The 17,833-nt window shown below is 41.7% G+C and overlaps 1 protein-coding gene across 4 annotated transcripts in view; it reads left to right on the top strand.

Annotated features, from left to right (window-relative positions):
• Positions 1 to 17,833, top strand: part of LOC120051481 (lysine-specific demethylase 6A-like) — a 46,064-nt gene that overhangs the window by 4,579 nt on the left and 23,652 nt on the right. For all 4 annotated transcript variants that reach the window (XM_038998371.1, XM_038998370.1, XM_038998369.1 and 1 more), the window contains exons 3-7: positions 8,727 to 8,835; positions 9,957 to 10,006; positions 11,142 to 11,200; positions 12,404 to 12,524; positions 13,152 to 13,206. In XM_038998371.1, coding sequence (XP_038854299.1) covers positions 8,727 to 8,835; positions 9,957 to 10,006; positions 11,142 to 11,200; positions 12,404 to 12,524; positions 13,152 to 13,206 — 394 coding nt within the window. The remainder of the gene's footprint in view (positions 1 to 8,726; positions 8,836 to 9,956; positions 10,007 to 11,141; positions 11,201 to 12,403; positions 12,525 to 13,151; positions 13,207 to 17,833) is intronic.

Below are 17,833 nucleotides of genomic sequence, written 5' to 3'. Positions count from 1 at the left end.
TGGTCCCAGAGGATCCCTCAGGTGAAGAAGCCGGATGTGGAGGTCCTGCGGTGGCATGCTTACTCGTGGTCTGCGGTTGTGAGGCCTGTTGGATGTACTGCCAAATTCTCAAAAATTATGTTGGAAGCAGTTTATGATAGAGAAATTAACATTCAACTATCTGGCAACAGCTCTGGTGGACATTCCTGCAGTCAGCACACATCTGTGGCATTGTGTTGTGACAAAACTGCACATTTTAGTAGCCTTTTATTGTCGCCAGCACAAGGTGCACCTGTGTAATAATCATGCGGCTTATTTAATCAGCTTCTTGATATGCCACACCTGTCAGGTGGATGGATTTTCTTGGCAAAGGAGAAATTATCACTAACAGGGATGTAAACAAATTTCTGTGCAACATTTGAGAGAAATAAGCTTTTTGTGCGTATGGAACATTTCTGTGTTCTTTTATTTCACCTCATGAAACATGAGACCACATGTTTGGGATGTGCACAACTACCATTGAATGAGTGTTGCATATTAACTTCAATGCACGAGGATGACATCAAAAGGAAGAAGCATAAGAGCGGGTACTTCCTTTTGGAGTTTTTTAGTGTCCCCATCCAAGTACACAAAATCAATGTTTCATGCCACCCTCATCCTGACACTTTTTTGAGAATAAACTGATTTTAGATCAATGAATGAACATCCCCCTCCACATTCACACACACTTACAAATGGGTATACAATCAATTTATATATTTTTTTAATTTGCAGCAGCTGTGACTGTTTGATATGAAGTGGAGCGCTAACATGTTATGGAATCAATTGCAGTTTGTTTATTGGTATAAAATCACATTTACAACTTGTTTGCTTAGTCCAATATCATTGTAATTGTGTTTTACTTTCATGAGACGTTTTGCTCGTTAGGAAATAACAGATGCATTGTGGGAGCTCATTACCAAGCACCAATGTTGGTTCCTGCAGCATTGTGTATCAGTGCCACATTAGGCATCATCGCTTTAGTGGAGTAAACAGCAAACTTTCATCTAGTTTGTTGTCATATGAACTTGAACGCTTGTTAGGCCTACTGTGTGGTGTGTGCGCGCATTCTCATAAAGCCTGAGCCGCTGCTAAATTTAATTAGATTGATTTCGTCATCTGTGATGATAGTTGAATTCTGGGCTTGGCTTCCCTCAGCTGTGCTGTCTGTCATTTCTCCTGGCCCTTCCCCCTTTCCACCATAAACAAACCTCCAGTCAGTCTGAATGGCAACATAAGAAGGCATAGACAAACATCCCCAAGCACACAATCACGCCGAGACTATTCAGCTGTTCAAAGAGAAAGTACCAGGGCCCGACACTAAATTTTTGGTCCATCAGACACTGTGGCAGATAGATTAAAAAAATATATATATATCTCTACCAGCCACTCATGTCTTTTTACAACAACAAAAAACAGATGAGCATGCTTTAATGTTTTTAAAACAAATGTATTACTAGTAAGAAGTGATGTGGTACATTGCTCAATTTTATATATTTTTTTGTAACCTGTCTTAACTAAAATATCACATGAGGCAAACATGTTCAGCTGTCCGTTTTAAGGTCGGGAGGTTACCGTTGCAACAAGGGCACTTGAGTTGCCAGTGACTGTGTGACTGAGTGGTCTAAGACACTGCATCTCGACGCAAGAGGCGTCACTGCACTACCTGGTTCGAATCCAGGCTGCATCACATCCGGCCGTGATTGGGAGTCCCATAGGGCGGTGCACAATTGGCCCAGCGTCGTCCTGGTTTGGCTGGGGTAATCCGTCATTGTAAATAAGAATTTGTTCTTAAACTGACTTGCATAGGTAAATACATTTTTGTAACAGAGAATCAAATTCAAACATTATAAAAACTCCAGAGTGGCGCAGCAGTTTAAGGCATTGCATCTCAGTGAGGGACGCATCACCTACAGACCCAGGTTCGATCCCAGGCTGTCACAACCGGCCGTGACCAGGAGTCCCGTGGGGTGGCGCACAATTGGCCCAGTGTCGTCCGGGTTAGTGGAGGGTTTGGCCGAGGGGGGCTTTACAAGTAGCCCGTCATTGTAAATAAGAACTTGTCATTTTTTTGGGCCGGAGGGGCTTTACTTGGGTCCTCGCTTTCTAGCGACTCCTTGTGGCGGACCGTGTGCCTGCAGGCTCACTTCGGTCGTCAGTTGAACAGTGTTTCCTCAGACACTGGTGCAGCTGGCTTCCGGGTTAAGTGGGTGGGTGTTAAGAAGCGTGGTTTGGCGGGTCATGTTTCGGAGGATGCATGACTCGATCTTCACCTCTCCAGAGCCTGTTTAGGAAAATGTAGCTATGCGATTGCAATTGGATATCATGAAATCGTGGAGAAAAGGGTGGTAAAATACAAAAACATATACAGTACTAGTCTAAGGTTTGGACACCTGCTCATTCAAGGGTTTTCTTTATTTTTACTATTTTCTACATTGTAGAATAATAGTGAAGACATCAAACATATTAAATAACACCTATGTAGTAACCAAAAAAGTGTTAAACAAATCGAAATATATATTAGATTCTTCAAAGTAGCCACCCTTTACCTTGATCACAGCTTTACCCACTCTTGGCATTCTCTCAAACCCAAATCATCTCAATTGGGTTGAGGTCGGGGGATTGTGGAGGCCAGGTCATCTGATGCAGCACCATCACTCTCCTTCTTGGTCTAATAGCCCTTACAGAGCCTGGAGGTGTGTTGGGTCATTGTCCTGTTGAAAGACAAATGATAGTCCCACTAAGCCCAAACCAGATGGGATGGCGTTTTGCTGCAGAATGCTGTGGTAGCAATGCTGGTTTAGTGTGCCTTAAATTCTAAATAAATCACTAACAGTGTCAACAGCAACGCACCACCACACCACCTCCATGCTTCACGGTAGAAACCACACATGCAGAGATAATCCATTCACCTACTCTGCATCTCACAAAGACACGGCGGTTGGGACCAAAAATCTCCAATTTGGACTCATCAGATCAACGTACAGATTTCCACTGGTCTAATGTCCATTGCTCGTGTTTCTTGGTACAAGCAAGTCTCTTCTTCTTATTGTTGTCCTTTAGTGGTATCTTTGCAGCAATTTGACTATGAAGGCCTGATTCTCCTCTGAACAGTTATGTTAAGATATGTCTGTTACTTTAACTCTGAAGCATTTATTTGGGCTGCAATTTCTGAGGCTGGTAACTAATGAACTTATCCTCTGCAGCAGAGGTAACTCTGGATCTTCCTTTCCTGTGGCGGTCCTCACGAGAGCCAGTTTCATCATAGAGCTTGATGGTTTTTGCGACTGCATTTGAAGAAACTTTAAGTTCTTATTTTTCCATGCTGACTGACCTTATTGTTTTTATGGACTGTCGTTTCTCTTTGCTTATTTGAGCTGTTCTTGCCATAATATGGATTTGGTCTTTTACCAAATAGGGCTTTGGTCTTTTACCAAATAGGGCTATCTTCTGTATACCACCCCTACGTCGTCACAACACAACTGATTGGCTCTTTACGCATTAAGAAGGTAAGAAATTCCACAAATGAACTTTTAACATGGTACACCTGTTAATTGAAATGCATTTAAGGTGACTCCCTCATGAAGCTGGTTGAGAGAATACCAAGAGTGTGCAAAGCTGTCATCAAGGCAAAGGGTGGCTACTTTGAAGAATCTCAAATATAAAATATATTTTAAATTAACTTCTCTGGGATATGTGGGACGCTAAAATTCCTCAAACATACAAGTATTATACACCATTTTAAAGATAAACTTCTCGTTAATCCAGCCAAAGTGTCTGATTTCAAAAAGGATTTACAGCGGAAGCACACCTTGCGATTATGTTAGCTCAGTACATCGCCACAGAAAAACAGCCATTTTTCCAACCTAAGAAAGGATTAACAAAAAGCAGAAATAGAGTTAAAATTAATCACTAACCTTTGATGATCTTCATCAGATGACACTCACAGGACTTCATGTTACACAATACATGTATGTTTTGTTCGATAATGTGCATATTTATATCCACAAATCTTGGTTTACATTGGCGCCATGTTCAGAAATGCCTCCAAAATATCCGGAGAAATTGCAGAGAGCCATGTCAAATAACATAAATACTCATCATAAACTTTGATGAAAGATACATGTTTTACATAGAATTAAAGATGCACTTGTTCTTAATGCAACCGCTGTGTCAGATTTCAAAAAGCTTTACGGCAAAAGCACAATATTCAATAATCTGAGAACAGCGTTCAGCCACAAAAGGAAGCCATACAGTTACCCGCCAAATTGTGCAGGCAACAAAACTCATAAAAAGCATTATAAAGCTTCACTTACCTTTGCTGATCGTCGTCGGAATGCACTCCCAGGACTCCCACTTCCACAAGAAATGTTTGTTTTGTTCGGTAATGTCCATCATTTATGTCCAAATAGCTATTTTTGTTAGCGTGTTTGGTAAACAAATCCAAAGTCAGGAAGCGCGTTCACTAAAAGCAGATGAAATGTCAAAGTTCCGTAACAGTCAGAAACATGTCAAACGATGTTTTGAATTAATCTTTAGAATGTTTTTAACATAAATCTTCAATAAAGTTCCAACCGGAGAATTACATTGACACAGAGTTACATTGACACAGAGCTCCCTCTCATGTGAACGCGCATGGCCAGGTTATGGTAGACCTGACTATTTCCTGTCTCCTTCGGCCCCACTTCACAGTAGAGGCATCAGACAAGGTTCTACAGATTGTTGACATCTAGTGGAAGCCGTAGGAAGTGCAAACTCATCCATATCCCACTGTGTTCAATAGCGGCTGTGTTGAAAATCGACCAACCTCAGAATTCCCACTTCCTGTTTGGATTTTTTCTCAGGTTTTTGCCTGCCATATGAGTTCTGTTATACTCACAGACATCATTCAAACAGTTTTAGAAACTTCAGGTTGTTTTCTATCTAATATGAATAATAATATGCATATATTAGCAACTGGAACTGAGGAGCAGGCAGTTTACTATGGGCACCTCTGTGCACCTTTTCATCCAAGCTACTCAATACTGCCCCTGCAGCCATAAGAAGTTAACGATGGCATTTTGAATGCACAGATACCGTAATGAGATCCTGAGGCCTTTGTCGTGCCATTCATCTGTCTCCATCAGCATGTTTCAGCATGATGATGCATGTCCCCATGTCGCAAGGATCTGTCCACAATTCCTGGAATCTGAAAATGTCCCAGTTCTTCCATGGTCTGCATACTCACCAGACAATGTCACCTATTGAGTGTGTTTGAGATGCTCTGGATCGACCTGTACGATATTGTCTTCCAGTTCCTGCCAATATTTTGCTACTTTGCACAGCTATTGAAGCACGTATCTCATCTGGTCTGCATAGCACACAGGATGTAACCAAATGACTGGTCCCACAGAGGGAACTCCTTTTGTAATGGAGTTAGTTGCCGTACGCAGATAGTATTCCCACGAACAGAACCTAACGTCCCCATTCCTTGCCTTCTGAGTGATCTAACACACCTCAGTATTGCCCACTATCCCTCAACGTTGATGAATATTGAGTAGGCCAAGGGCATACGTGAATCTTGTCACTCACTAGTGTTATTGGTTCACTGTCATATCACAAACTCCCCTGAACTTGGTAGTCGAGTTGAGTGACAAGTGGACGTTCTATCCACCTCACCCTCCCCAAACACACACGGACACGCACGTTTCAGAGACAAATACCTAATGCTGTCATCGAGTTAATCATTGGCTGGTCATTATCAACATTCTTTAAGTGCTCGATCTGCAAACAGTTTTGAATCGGTCTTGTTCAAACATACTTTTTTCTCTCTCTCGCTTGGTGAGTGACTGATTTAAGAGCCACCCAGATATAGGGCCTAACTGTAAATGACACCAGAATTGGCAACAGTGAATTAAACATGAAAAGTTAAGCGGATCTCTTAGGCAAGAGTCATTCCACTTGTGAGTGTTTATGGCTAATATGCACTTACAGTTGAAGTCGGAAGTTTAAATGTATTTGGCTAAGGTGTATGTGAACTCAGTTTTTCACAATTCATGACATTTAATCGTAGTAAAAATTCCCTGTCTTAGGTCAGTTAGGATCACCACTTTATTTTAAGAATGTGAAATGTCAGAATAATAGTAGAGAGAGTGATTGATTTCAGCTTTTATTACTTTCATCAGATTCCCAGTGGATCAGAAGTTTACATACACTCAATTAGTAATTGGTAGCATTGCCTTTTGAATTGTTTCACTTGGTTCAAACATTTCGGGTAGCCTTCCACAAGCTTCCCACAATAAGTTGGGTGAATTTTGGCCCATTCCTCCTGACAGAGCTGGTGTAACTGAGTCAGGTTTGTAGGCCTCTTTGCTCGCACACACTTTTTCAGGTCTGCCCACAAATGTTCTATAGGATTGAGGTCAGGGCTTTGTGATGGCCCTCCAATACATTGACTTTGTTGTCCTTAAGCCATTTTGCCACAACTTTGGAAGTATGCTTGGGGTCATTGTCCATTTGGAAGAACCATTTGCAACCAAGCTTTAACTTCCTGACTGATGTCTTGAGATGTTGCTTCAATATATCCACACACTTTTTTCCATCCTCATGATGCCATCTATTTTGTGAAGTGCACCAGTCCCTCATGCAGTAAAGCACCCCCACATGATGCCAGCACCCCCACAACATGATGCCGCCACCCCCGTGCTTCAAGGTTGGGGTGGCGTTCTTAGGCTTGCATATCTCCCCCTTTTTCCTCCAAACATAATGATGGTCATTATGGCCAAACAGTTCTATTTTTGTTTCATCAGACCAGAGGACATTTCTCCAAAAAGTGCAGTTGCAAACTGTAGTCTAGCTTTTTTATGGCGGTTTTGTAGCAGTGGCTTTGCAGAGCGGCCTTTCAGGTTATGTCGATTATAGGACTCGTTATTACTGTGGATATAGATACTTTTGTACCTGTTTCCTCCAGCATCTTCACAAGGTCCTTTGCTGTTGTTCTGGGATTGATTTGCACTTTTCGCACCAAAGCACGTTCATCTCTAGGAGACAGAACGCGTCTCCTTCCTGAGCGGTATGACGGCTGCATGGTCCCATGGTGTTTATACTTGCGTACTGTTGTTTGTACAGATGAACGTGGTACCTTCAGCCATTTGGAAATTGCTCCCAAGGATGAACCAGACTTGTGGAGGTCTACAATGTTTTTTTCTGAGGTCTTGGCTGATTTCTTTTGATTTTCCCATGATGTCAAGCAAAGAAGCACTGAGTTTGAAGGTAAGCCTTGAAATAGATCCACAGGTACACTTCCAATTGACGCGCCAAATAAATTGACATTTTGGATATATATCGACGGAATTAATCGAACAAAGGGACCATTTGTGATTATGGGACATATTGGGAGTGCCAACAACAGAAGCTCGTCAAAGGTAAGGCATGAATTATATTTTTATTTCTGCGTTTTGTGTCGCGCCTGCAGGGTTGAAATATGCTTCCCTGTCTTTGTTTACTCTGTTGCTATCCTCAGATAATAGCATCGTTTTCTTTCGCCGAAAAGCCTATTTGAATTCTGACATGTTGGCAGGATTCACAAGTGTAGCTTTAATTTTTTATCTTTCATGTGTGATTTAATAGTAATTTATTTGAATTTGGTGCTCTGCATTTCCTCTGGCTTTTGGCCAAGTGAGACAGTAGCGTCCCGCCTAAACTCATTTTTGGATATAAATATGAACTTTACCGAACAAAACATGTATTGTGTAACATGAAGTCCTATGAAGATCATCAAAGGTTAGTGATTAATTTTATCTCTTTCTGCTTTTTGTTACTCCTCTCTTTGGCTGGAAAAATTGCTGTGTTTTTCTGTGACTTGGCTCTGACCTAATATAATCGTTTGGTGTGCTTTCGTCGTAAAGCCTATTTGAAATCGGACACTGTCGCTGGATTTACAACAAGTGTATCTTTAAAATGGTGTAAAATACATGTATGTTTGAGGAATTTTAATTATGGGATTTCTGTTTTGAATTTGGCTCCCTGCAGTTTCACTGGCTGTTGACGAGGTGAGACGCTAACGTCCCACATACCCTAGAGAGGTTAACAAGACATTTGTGGAGTGGTTGAAACACTTAGGTTGGAGTCATTAACTCGTTTATGTAAACTTCCGACTTCAACTGTAAGTGTGTGTGTTCTGCAGGTGTGTATGACAGACTATCTGAAGGAATGTTCTGGTGCATTTCTTAGTTGCTGTTTGTGTATATTTAGTGATTGTGCTCTGTTTCAGAAGCCATGTCCTCAGAGAGCTGTTACTCAGAGTGCAGGGAAACGCTGTTTATGGGTTTCTAGAGTTCAGCAGTAGTCCTCCAGGAGTGGGTGTGTTTCATGTGTGTGATTAGGCCTCAGGCAGAGCCATCCCTGTGAGTGATGCGCATCTCGCTGTGTTTTTTATTTTCCAGTGGAAGAAGTCCAAATGAAAACCTTGGCCCAACACACACAATGAACGGAAATCCATACCATCGCTCCCATTTATATGGACATTGATAACTGATTGAAAATAAAGTGGCACCCTATCCCCTATATAGTGCACTACTTTTGACCAGGGCATATGAGGCTCCGGTCAAAATTAGTGCACATGTAGGGAATAGAGGGCCGTTTGTGACGCATCCCATGTGAGACTTCCTGGTAAGAGACACTGCTGTCTGTGTTCATGCTGAGTTTCTTCTTGCTGTATTTGTCCCCAGGCCGTTCGTTCCTACGATTCTCTCATCTTGAAGGCTGAAGGAAAAGTGGAGCCAGAGTTATTCTGCCAGCTAGGCCACTTCAACCTCCTCCTGGAGGAGTACGCTAAAGGTGAGATGACGCCCCTCGTGCTCTTTACCTCCCTTGCTCGCCCCCCCCCCCACTGTGTGCACATTGTTTTGCGAACATTAAGTCAACATTTCTACATGCCGTGTGGCATTATTCAAGTGTGTTAACTTCTGTGCAGCATCAGCGGGGAGCTAACATGATGCCTTCCAGATTCCCAGTGCAGCCTAAAGTCAAGTGGAGCAGGCAGGGTGCTTTCACACTTTAATAAGGTGGACATCGGCTGCACTGATAGACTGTTGAACCGTGAGACACATTTGACAGAAGTACCAACGGTAACAAAAATGATAGTTCCGAACCATTTTTCATGTTGTAGTATTGGAAAAAGTCCAGAAGTTTCAGTATAGCGTGCAACACCAGTGTATACTCTGGTCTTGGCACATGGGCTCCAGCCAACAGCTGGCAGATAGAGTGCAGGTAGGCTAGTCTACCCGATGAGAATATTTGTCAAACGGCAGTCACGCATTGATCAAGCCCCTTGAAATGTATTGTAACAGAGCATGAAGATCACCGTGCACTGTCAGCACCCTGTGAAGTTCATCTGGAGTTCCCACTAGGCACAGATGTCTATTCCACATTGGTTCAATGTCGTTTCATTGAAATTATGTGGAAACAACGTTGAGTCAACCAGTGTGTGCCCAGTGGATTATTTCATCTGTAGCCTAATAAACTGCATAGTTTCTCGAGTCATAGTGGGAGGACCATATCATCGCATGACTCCCAAGTTTACTTCCATATGAATGTTAATAAAATCAGTATTTGTGCAGAAAGGCATTTCCACCAGCATTTCTCGCATAATTCATTTTAGAGACACAAGAAGATCCCACCGTGTTGAAAGAACAAGTTATCTATCCATGTTTATAAAATGGTATTGAATTGTGCATAAAAACAGTATGGTAACATGGTTTCTGTCACACTCGATTTCCTTCCTTTATTTGTTATTTTTACCTAGTCCCCCCACCTGGGTTAAACTTTATTAAACTTAAACTTCATTTCAGTTAGATGCAGTTGACCCCAACTTGGCATTGCTGAAAACAAAGCTGGTCGGTGTTAACCTTTTGGTATGTCTGGTATTTAATATCCCTCTTCTTTCCCTCTAATCACAGCATTATCAGCATACCAGAGGTACTACAGCTTACAGTCCGACTACTGGAAGGTGAGAAAATATTACTGACGGACACACACTCTGAAAGCTTCTGCATGCTTTGGTTTCGGCTAGCGCCTATTCAAACTGAACAAATGTGCTCACAAACTCAAAAGACCTTCGCTTGGAAAAAATAGAGAAGGTGACAATAGCTCTGTTTGTCCCTCTTTAGATGCAGTACCCAGTATACACTTCCTCAAAATTGTCAGAATTAAGCTAACTCAAGGTCTTTCATTTGATGTTTTTGTCAGATCTTAGTCGTGTAATTTACATCTAAGATGTTTGGTGCAGTGTTTCTCAAGTGAAATGTGCATGAAAACAAGTCGTCTATCCTTGATGACAAACACTTAATTGAAGAATTCCTACAATTGACCAAAGACGGACGAAGAGGCGTAGACTTTGGCTCAACTTCAGCTTGCCTGGAGAAAAAATGTAGCGTGCACGAATAGCTGAACCACCGTTGCCAAAGATCACAATGAACAAACACGTCACAAAATGTCGTCGTAATATATGAACGAACTGTTCCCAACAGTTTCTGATGGGGAAGCATGCGGACACCTTTACTCACACACTCACGCTCTTATCTGTGGAGCTCTTATAGTAGTAATGTCTCCATTCTACTTCTACTGCAGATTATATTCTGCTCATGTTCATCCTCAACCTGCCATGGGATAGATTAACCCATTCACATGGCGCCGACCAACCAGACACAGGAAGTGTGTGGTTATGATTCAGGGGTTTGTCTGGAGGCACGCTGTGGGTTGTGGCTTTCAGATTAGACTCATTCTCTGCCGTTTTCTATTTGAGTCGAGAAATCTGTGGTAAAATGTGAGCATTTGGTAGGCCTACATGGTGATTCCATTTGAGCGTCGGCCAGCAGAGACGATCCCCTAAAGGCATCTGTAGTGCAGTAACCAATCATTGCACAAAGAAAGACTTCTATTGTTTGTGGTTAAAATGAATGGTCCATAACTAATGACGACAGATTAAGACGGATGCCTTGCAGAGTGGGTTTCTGGAAGGGCTCCGTTGCAGACGACATGTCTGGGCTGCAGCCATTTTGAAAGCATTGTTTTATGTGTAGGCGTGTGTGTGGCCTGTAACTAATTAGTCTTAATGGTGCTCCGTGTGCATCTGCCTCTTCCAGAATGCTGCCTTCCTATATGGCCTGGGCATGGTCTACTTCCATTACAACGCCTTTCAGTGGTGAGTAGCTGTCTTATACAACCTAAGTATGGAGGACTAGATTATGATGGTATTATAACTGTTGTGTGTGAGCATGGGGAAAGATGTGTATGGTTCCATGGTGACACCGTCACCAGTTGCAGCCCACATGGCACCCTATTTCATTTTATAGTGCACTAGATTTGACCATGACCGCAACGGGCCCTGGTGGACAGTAGCGCATAATGTAGTGAATAGGGAGCCAGTTGTGAAGAAACCATGAAGATCTCCTGTTTTAATCATGTTGTGAAGAAACCAGGAAGATCTCCTGTTTTAATCATGTTGTGAAGAAACCATGATGAAGACCTCCTGTTTTAATCATGTTGTGAAGAAACCATGATGAAGACCTCCTGTTTTAATCATGTTGTGAAGAAACCATGATCTCCTTTTTAGTCATGTTGTGAAGAAACCAGGAAGATCTCCTGTTTTAATCATGTTGTGAAGAAACCAGGAAGATCTGTTTTAATCATGTTGTGAAGAAACCATGATGAAGACCTCCTGTTTTAATCATGTTGTGAAGAAACCATGATGAAGATCTCCTTTTTAGTCATGTTGTGAAGAAACCAGGAAGATCTCCTGTTTTTAGTCATGTTGTGAAGAAACCAGGAAGATCTCCTGTTTTAATCATGTTGTGAAGAAACCATGATGAAGACCTCCTGTTTTAATCATGTTGTGAAGAAACCATGATGAAGACCTCCTGTTTTAATCATGTTGTGAAGAAACCATGATGAAGACCTCCTGTTTTAATCATGTTGTGAAGAAACCAGGAAGATCTCCTGTTTTAATCATGTTGTGAAGAAACCAGGAAGATCTCCTGTTTTAATCATGTTGTGAAGAAACCATGATGAAGACCTCCTGTTTTAATCATGTTGTGAAGAAACCATGATCTCCTTTTTAGTCATGTTGTGAAGAAACCAGGAAGATCTCCTGTTTTAATCATGTTGTGAAGAAACCAGGAAGATCTCCTGTTTTAATCATGTTGTGAAGAAACCAGGAAGATCTCCTTTTTAGTCATGTTGTGAAGAAACCAGGAAAATCTCCTGTTTTAGTCATGTGATATTCTCTCCTCTGGAGGACTGTGGTCTCTGTTCAACACTGCAGCGCTGATTCTGCATTTTCTCTGAGTGGCGTCTCCCATTTCTAACTTGGAATATACTTATCTCTATCTCTTCTCCCCTCCCCCAGGGCGATTAAAGCTTTCCAGGAGGTGCTCTACATCGACCCCAGTTTCTCACGAGCCAAGGAGATCCACCTGCGACTCGGCCTCATGTTTAAGGTCAACACCGACTACGAGTCAAGCCTAAAGGTACTCTGCCTGCCTCTTTCCTCCACCAGTGGAGCCACCACAACATTTCCAACAGTTAGGACATCCAGAGAGGAACATTAGTGTAGAATTATTTTTAATTTTTTTAGGTTGGCACCTTATTCTATTGATCAGGGATGGGCCACTGATGGGGGTGGGGGCCATCAAAAATCTGAACTCATTATGGGGTTCTGTGTACCCACATCCATACCCACACATGCAGTCAGAGACAGCCCTGGCCTTTTGGGGATCCTACGCACAAAGTAGTTAATTTCATGCAATTCTACTCATTTTGCCATGGGGCGGAGAGGAATGTTTGCAGTTTTTGATATCTGAGTGAGACTGACAAACAAAATCAATGGGGGACTGTAAAGAGGACTTGCAGTGTGCAATCTCTTCATCAGTTGCCCTCTCCCTTGTTCGTTCTCTCCTGCTCTTTAATTGCAGTGCAGAAAGTGAGCAAGGAGAGAGGCAGCTTGCTGAAGAATTGATTTCCTTGTCAGGGAAAAGGAGTGTCTCAGTGCATGGGGATTCATGTAAAGGAATTACCTTTTGCATTGTTCTTTTGTTTCTGTGTATTTCTTGTCTTTCAGTGGATGTTAATACCTTGATATTCTGTTCTGTCGACAGCATTTCCAGCTGGCTTTGATTGACTCCAACCCCTGCACTTTGTCCAAAGCGGAAAGTAAGTAGTGTGAATAAAGCTAATTTGGTAATGCAAGTTTCATTTTTTAAATATGCATGTTTAAACACATGTTGATGTTCATTTGAGATTTAACTACAGAAATGTACTGGACAAATTGGCCAACTATGTTGATTGAGAGTAGGAATGGCCATGCGTAAGGGAGTACTCAAACTGATGTCAAAAAAAAATATATATATATACTGTAATACTATTTTGTGAAATATTTGTCTTGAGGACAACGTTAATTTGCTTTGACTCTAGTGTTCCATTTGTGCATTTGCAGGACACAACAAAAAATAAACAAAACCAAGCATCACACAGTTCTGCTCGCTAAATTCCCTTTCCCCTGTGTCTCTCTCACTCAATTGCGTACCGACGCATGCTGTGTGCGCCTACAGAAATAAATGCCAATTAAAAACAGTCCATTCAGAAAGTATTCAAACCCCTTGACTTCCACATTTTGTTACGTTACAGCCTTATTCTAAAATGGATTAAATAAAACAAATTCCTCATCTACACACAATGCCCAATAATGACAAAGCGAAAACAGGTTTGTTAATATTTTTGCAAATGTATTAAAAAATAAAAACTTAAATACCTTATTTACATAAGTATTCAGACTCTTTGCTATGAGACTCGAAATTGAGCTCAGGTGCATCCTGTTTCCATTGAGCATCCATGAGATGTTTCTACAACTTGATTAGAGTCCACCTGTGGTAAATTTAATTGATTGGACATGATTTGGAAAGACACCTGTCTATATAAGGTCCCACAGTTGACAGTGCATGTCAGAGCAAAAAATAAATCCATGAGGTCGAAGGAATTGTCCATAGAGCTCCAAGACAGGATTGTGTCGAGGCACAGATCTGAGGAAATGTTCCAAAACATTTCTGCAGCATTGAAGGTCACCAAGAACACAGTGGCCTCCATTCTTAAATGGAAGAAGTTTGGAACCACCAAGACTCTTCCTAGATCTGGCGACCCGGCCAAACTGAGCAATCGGGGGAGAAGGGCCTTGGTCAGGGAGGTGACCAAGAACCCGATGGTCACTCTGACAGAGCTCCAGAGTTCCTCTGCGGAGATGGTTGTCCTTTTGGAAGGTTCTCCCATCTCCACAATCAGGCCTTTATGGTAGAGTGGCCAGATGGAAGCCACTCCCGAGTAAAAGGAACATGACAGCCCGCTTGGAGTTTGCCAAAAGGACTCTGACCATGAGGAAACAAGATTATCTGGTCTGATGAAACTATTTGGCCTGAATTTATTTATTTTTATTTAACCTTTATTTAACTAGGCAAGTCAGTTAAGAACAAATTCTTATTTTCAATAACGGCCTAGGAACAGTGGGTTAACTGCCTGTTCAAGGGCAGAACAACAGATTGTACCTTGTCAGCTCGGGGATTTGAACTTGCAACCTTTCGGTTACTAGTCCAACGCTCTAACCACTAGGCTACCCTGCCACCCCGAACCCTGAATGCCACGTCTGGAGGAAACCTGGCACCATCCATACGGTGAAGCATGGTGGTGGCAGCATCATCCTGTGGGGATGTTTTTCAGTGGCAGGGACAGGGAGACTAGTCAAGATTGAAGGAAAGCTGAACGGAGCAAGGTACAGATAGATCCTTGATGAAGTCCTGAGCACTCTGGAGCAGGTTCTCAGATGGGCGAAGGTTCACCTTCCAACAGGAAAATGACCCTAAGCGCACACAGCCAAGACAACGTAGGAGTGCTGGCTTTTGAGGCTCCACCTGACCGGGTTATGTGTTGTGAAGCTAGCCACAATAAGGATTAGGCACAATAGTGGAATTTGATGTTTGCCTTCAAAATAAAAGTTTGACAGTGATGCAAATGAATACAGAGTATAATTATGCGCTACTTTTTTATTTTGAAGGCTAACCGCAAAAGCCACTTGTGGCTAATCCTTATTGTGGCTAGCTTCACATAGATGGGTCCGACCACCATTTAATCAAATAAGAACTGTCTTATAAGTTAGGGTTATTTTAGATGTTGACAGCTAGCTAACTATATAGCTAGGTAACTATAGCTACTGAAACGGATGTCGTTTTGCTATGTTTTTGGGGAAGGACTTTGTTAGCAAGCTAGCAATATTTTTCTTTACCGGCATCATAGCATGCGTATTGATGAATCGTTGTAAACAAATGAAATATTAGTGATGGTGTAATGACTATGTAAAAAAATTATGAACGCGTTAAATTATTGTATGACGTGTTTGACGTAAAGTATGTCATTGTATTCATTTGCATCACTGTGGAATTAGGCCATAATTTAATATCATGCTAAACGAGGTTGGAATGTTATATAAAATCAACTTGTTGATTTGAAATCACTGGATGTATTATACTTTAGAATTGCATTGTGGGCATACTTATTTCACTGTACGGTTTTACCTATGGATTGTGGATAAATGACGTGGTATCATTCTACTCAGTGACACCCAGAGAGCATTAGCGTCTTAGCTCTTATTGCGGGACTCTGAAACAACTATGAATTGAGCCACAGGTTTGTCAACCTACGTGTATTGAACACTATTCCCGAGGGAAAACAAAACTGGGTGGATATTTTGGAGTCTGATAACTCTGAGGAGGACGTTGGGAAAAAATATATTGGGTATTGAGTAGACTGATACACCATTTCATTGATCCCCAATCCTTAGGTAAAGCTGTACAGTGCAATATGAATGCCAATACATACAATAGGCTGACTGGGGAGGTGATTTCAGTCACAGTCCCACGATAAGAGCTACAACGCCAATGTTTGCCTAAACTCTTCAGTTGTGTTCTGTGGGTGGCACTGAGTAGACTGATACTGCATTTCATTGCTTCACATTCCAACCTTGTTTAACATTATCTAGTATAAATATGTTATGATTCCACCAATTGTAACCTTCTACATCACTTTCAAAGAGGTACGTTTATTTTTAAGGCAAATTGCAAATTACACTATTGTGCCTAATCCTTATTGTGGCTAGCTTCACAACACAAACCGATCTGGTCGAGCGTCAAAAGGCAGATGATGCTAGCTGGCTGCTTATAAAGTTAGCTTTTGGGCAACCGGGTTAAGTAGCTGGCTAGCTATTTATTTTCATGAACTGAAGTTCAATTTCAATAGGTGAACAACAAGTGGCTACCTAGCTACTACTTAAAAGGATTCCTAAATCATTGCTAAGAATAGTAAAAATGACTGCAGTTTTTACTGGTCATTGTTTTCAGGCTGGTTGTATTGGTGCTAGCTAGCTACCCCAGAAGTTGCAGTCGAACAAATAATGCTTTCTTATCAAAGGGGTATTGTAAACACATAGTTCGTGGCCGGTGTTTGCTTTTTTGTACAGCTTTGACAGTGCTACTGATGGTAGTGGTGGCACTTGGATTGCACGTGCAAATTCACAACACAACATTCTATAATAGAACTGTTATTTAACGTGCATCTTTTTTGACACGCCAAGACCCAAACAGTGATCCATAGTATGTCGTCAAGCTAATAGCAGTGATGCTATTACTGTGTAACTCCGGTAGGGAAACATCTGAAAAATAGCGCACTTGGTAGTGTGTACCGGTGCTCGACCAGTCGCGAAAGCCAACATCACACACGACAGAGAATGGTTAATTGTCAAGGGCAATGAATTCCATAATCTTGGCGTTAATGGATTTGGCCTTTGAGTTGTCTCGCTGAAATGTTCTTACTCTTTCAAATAACTGCTCGATCCACACAGCAGACATTGTGGGCTAGGTTAGGAATGCTGTGTTGCGTGTGTCATGCACAATTTTACTTGGCATCATTACGTCTTTATACATTATATAGGTATATGCACGTCAGCTTTGACATCTGTTTTAAACTAGACATCGGGCTGATACCAACGTTGGCATTTTTAGCTAATATCGTCCGATTCCGATATGTTCACTGATATATTGTGCATCCCTACTGATAAAGAATCCAAATTGCTAAGTTGCCTCATATTCAGGCAATAAAAAAAGTGCCATTTTTTAAAATGAATTTGTTAAAACTGATATCCATATTTTTTTTTTACCTTTTAACTAGGCAAGTCAGTTAAGAACAAAATCTTATTTTCAAAACATGGCAAAAAGAACTGCCTTGTTCAGGGGCGGAACGACAGATTTTTACATTGTCAGCTCGGGGATTCGATCTTGCATCCATTCGGTTACTAGTCCAACGCTCTATCCACTAGACTACCTGCCGCCACGTGACATGTATGTGCAGGCCAGTGACAACACATCTCAATTTAATCTATTTTAAATTTGAGCTGTAATGCAACAAAATGTGGAAAAGGTCAAGGGGTGTGAATACTTTCAGAAGGCACTGTAGCTAACCCAACAACTGTAACATGCTGACCAGACCGGACACGTCGCATGCGCGAGCGTCGCAAAATAAATGTAGACATCTATGTTATTCAAATTATTGCAGCCACACTGCTCCTGTGCGCCAACGAGCATCTGCATTGCCAAGGGCTAAAATAGAAGTAATTTCTATTTCTGACACAGATCGCGTTGCAAGTCCTGCCTCATCTCCTCATTATACAAGCAGGTACCCACGTGCCATCTCCTCATTGGTTATACCTACATGGGTGATTGAAAGACAATGTTTTGCCGGTTGT

Source organism: Salvelinus namaycush, chromosome 7, assembly GCF_016432855.1.
Source record: "Salvelinus namaycush isolate Seneca chromosome 7, SaNama_1.0, whole genome shotgun sequence".
NCBI lineage: Eukaryota > Metazoa > Chordata > Actinopteri > Salmoniformes > Salmonidae > Salvelinus > Salvelinus namaycush.
The sequence above is the reverse complement of the archived record's forward strand: the minus strand, read 5'-3'. Positions and strand labels throughout refer to the sequence as shown.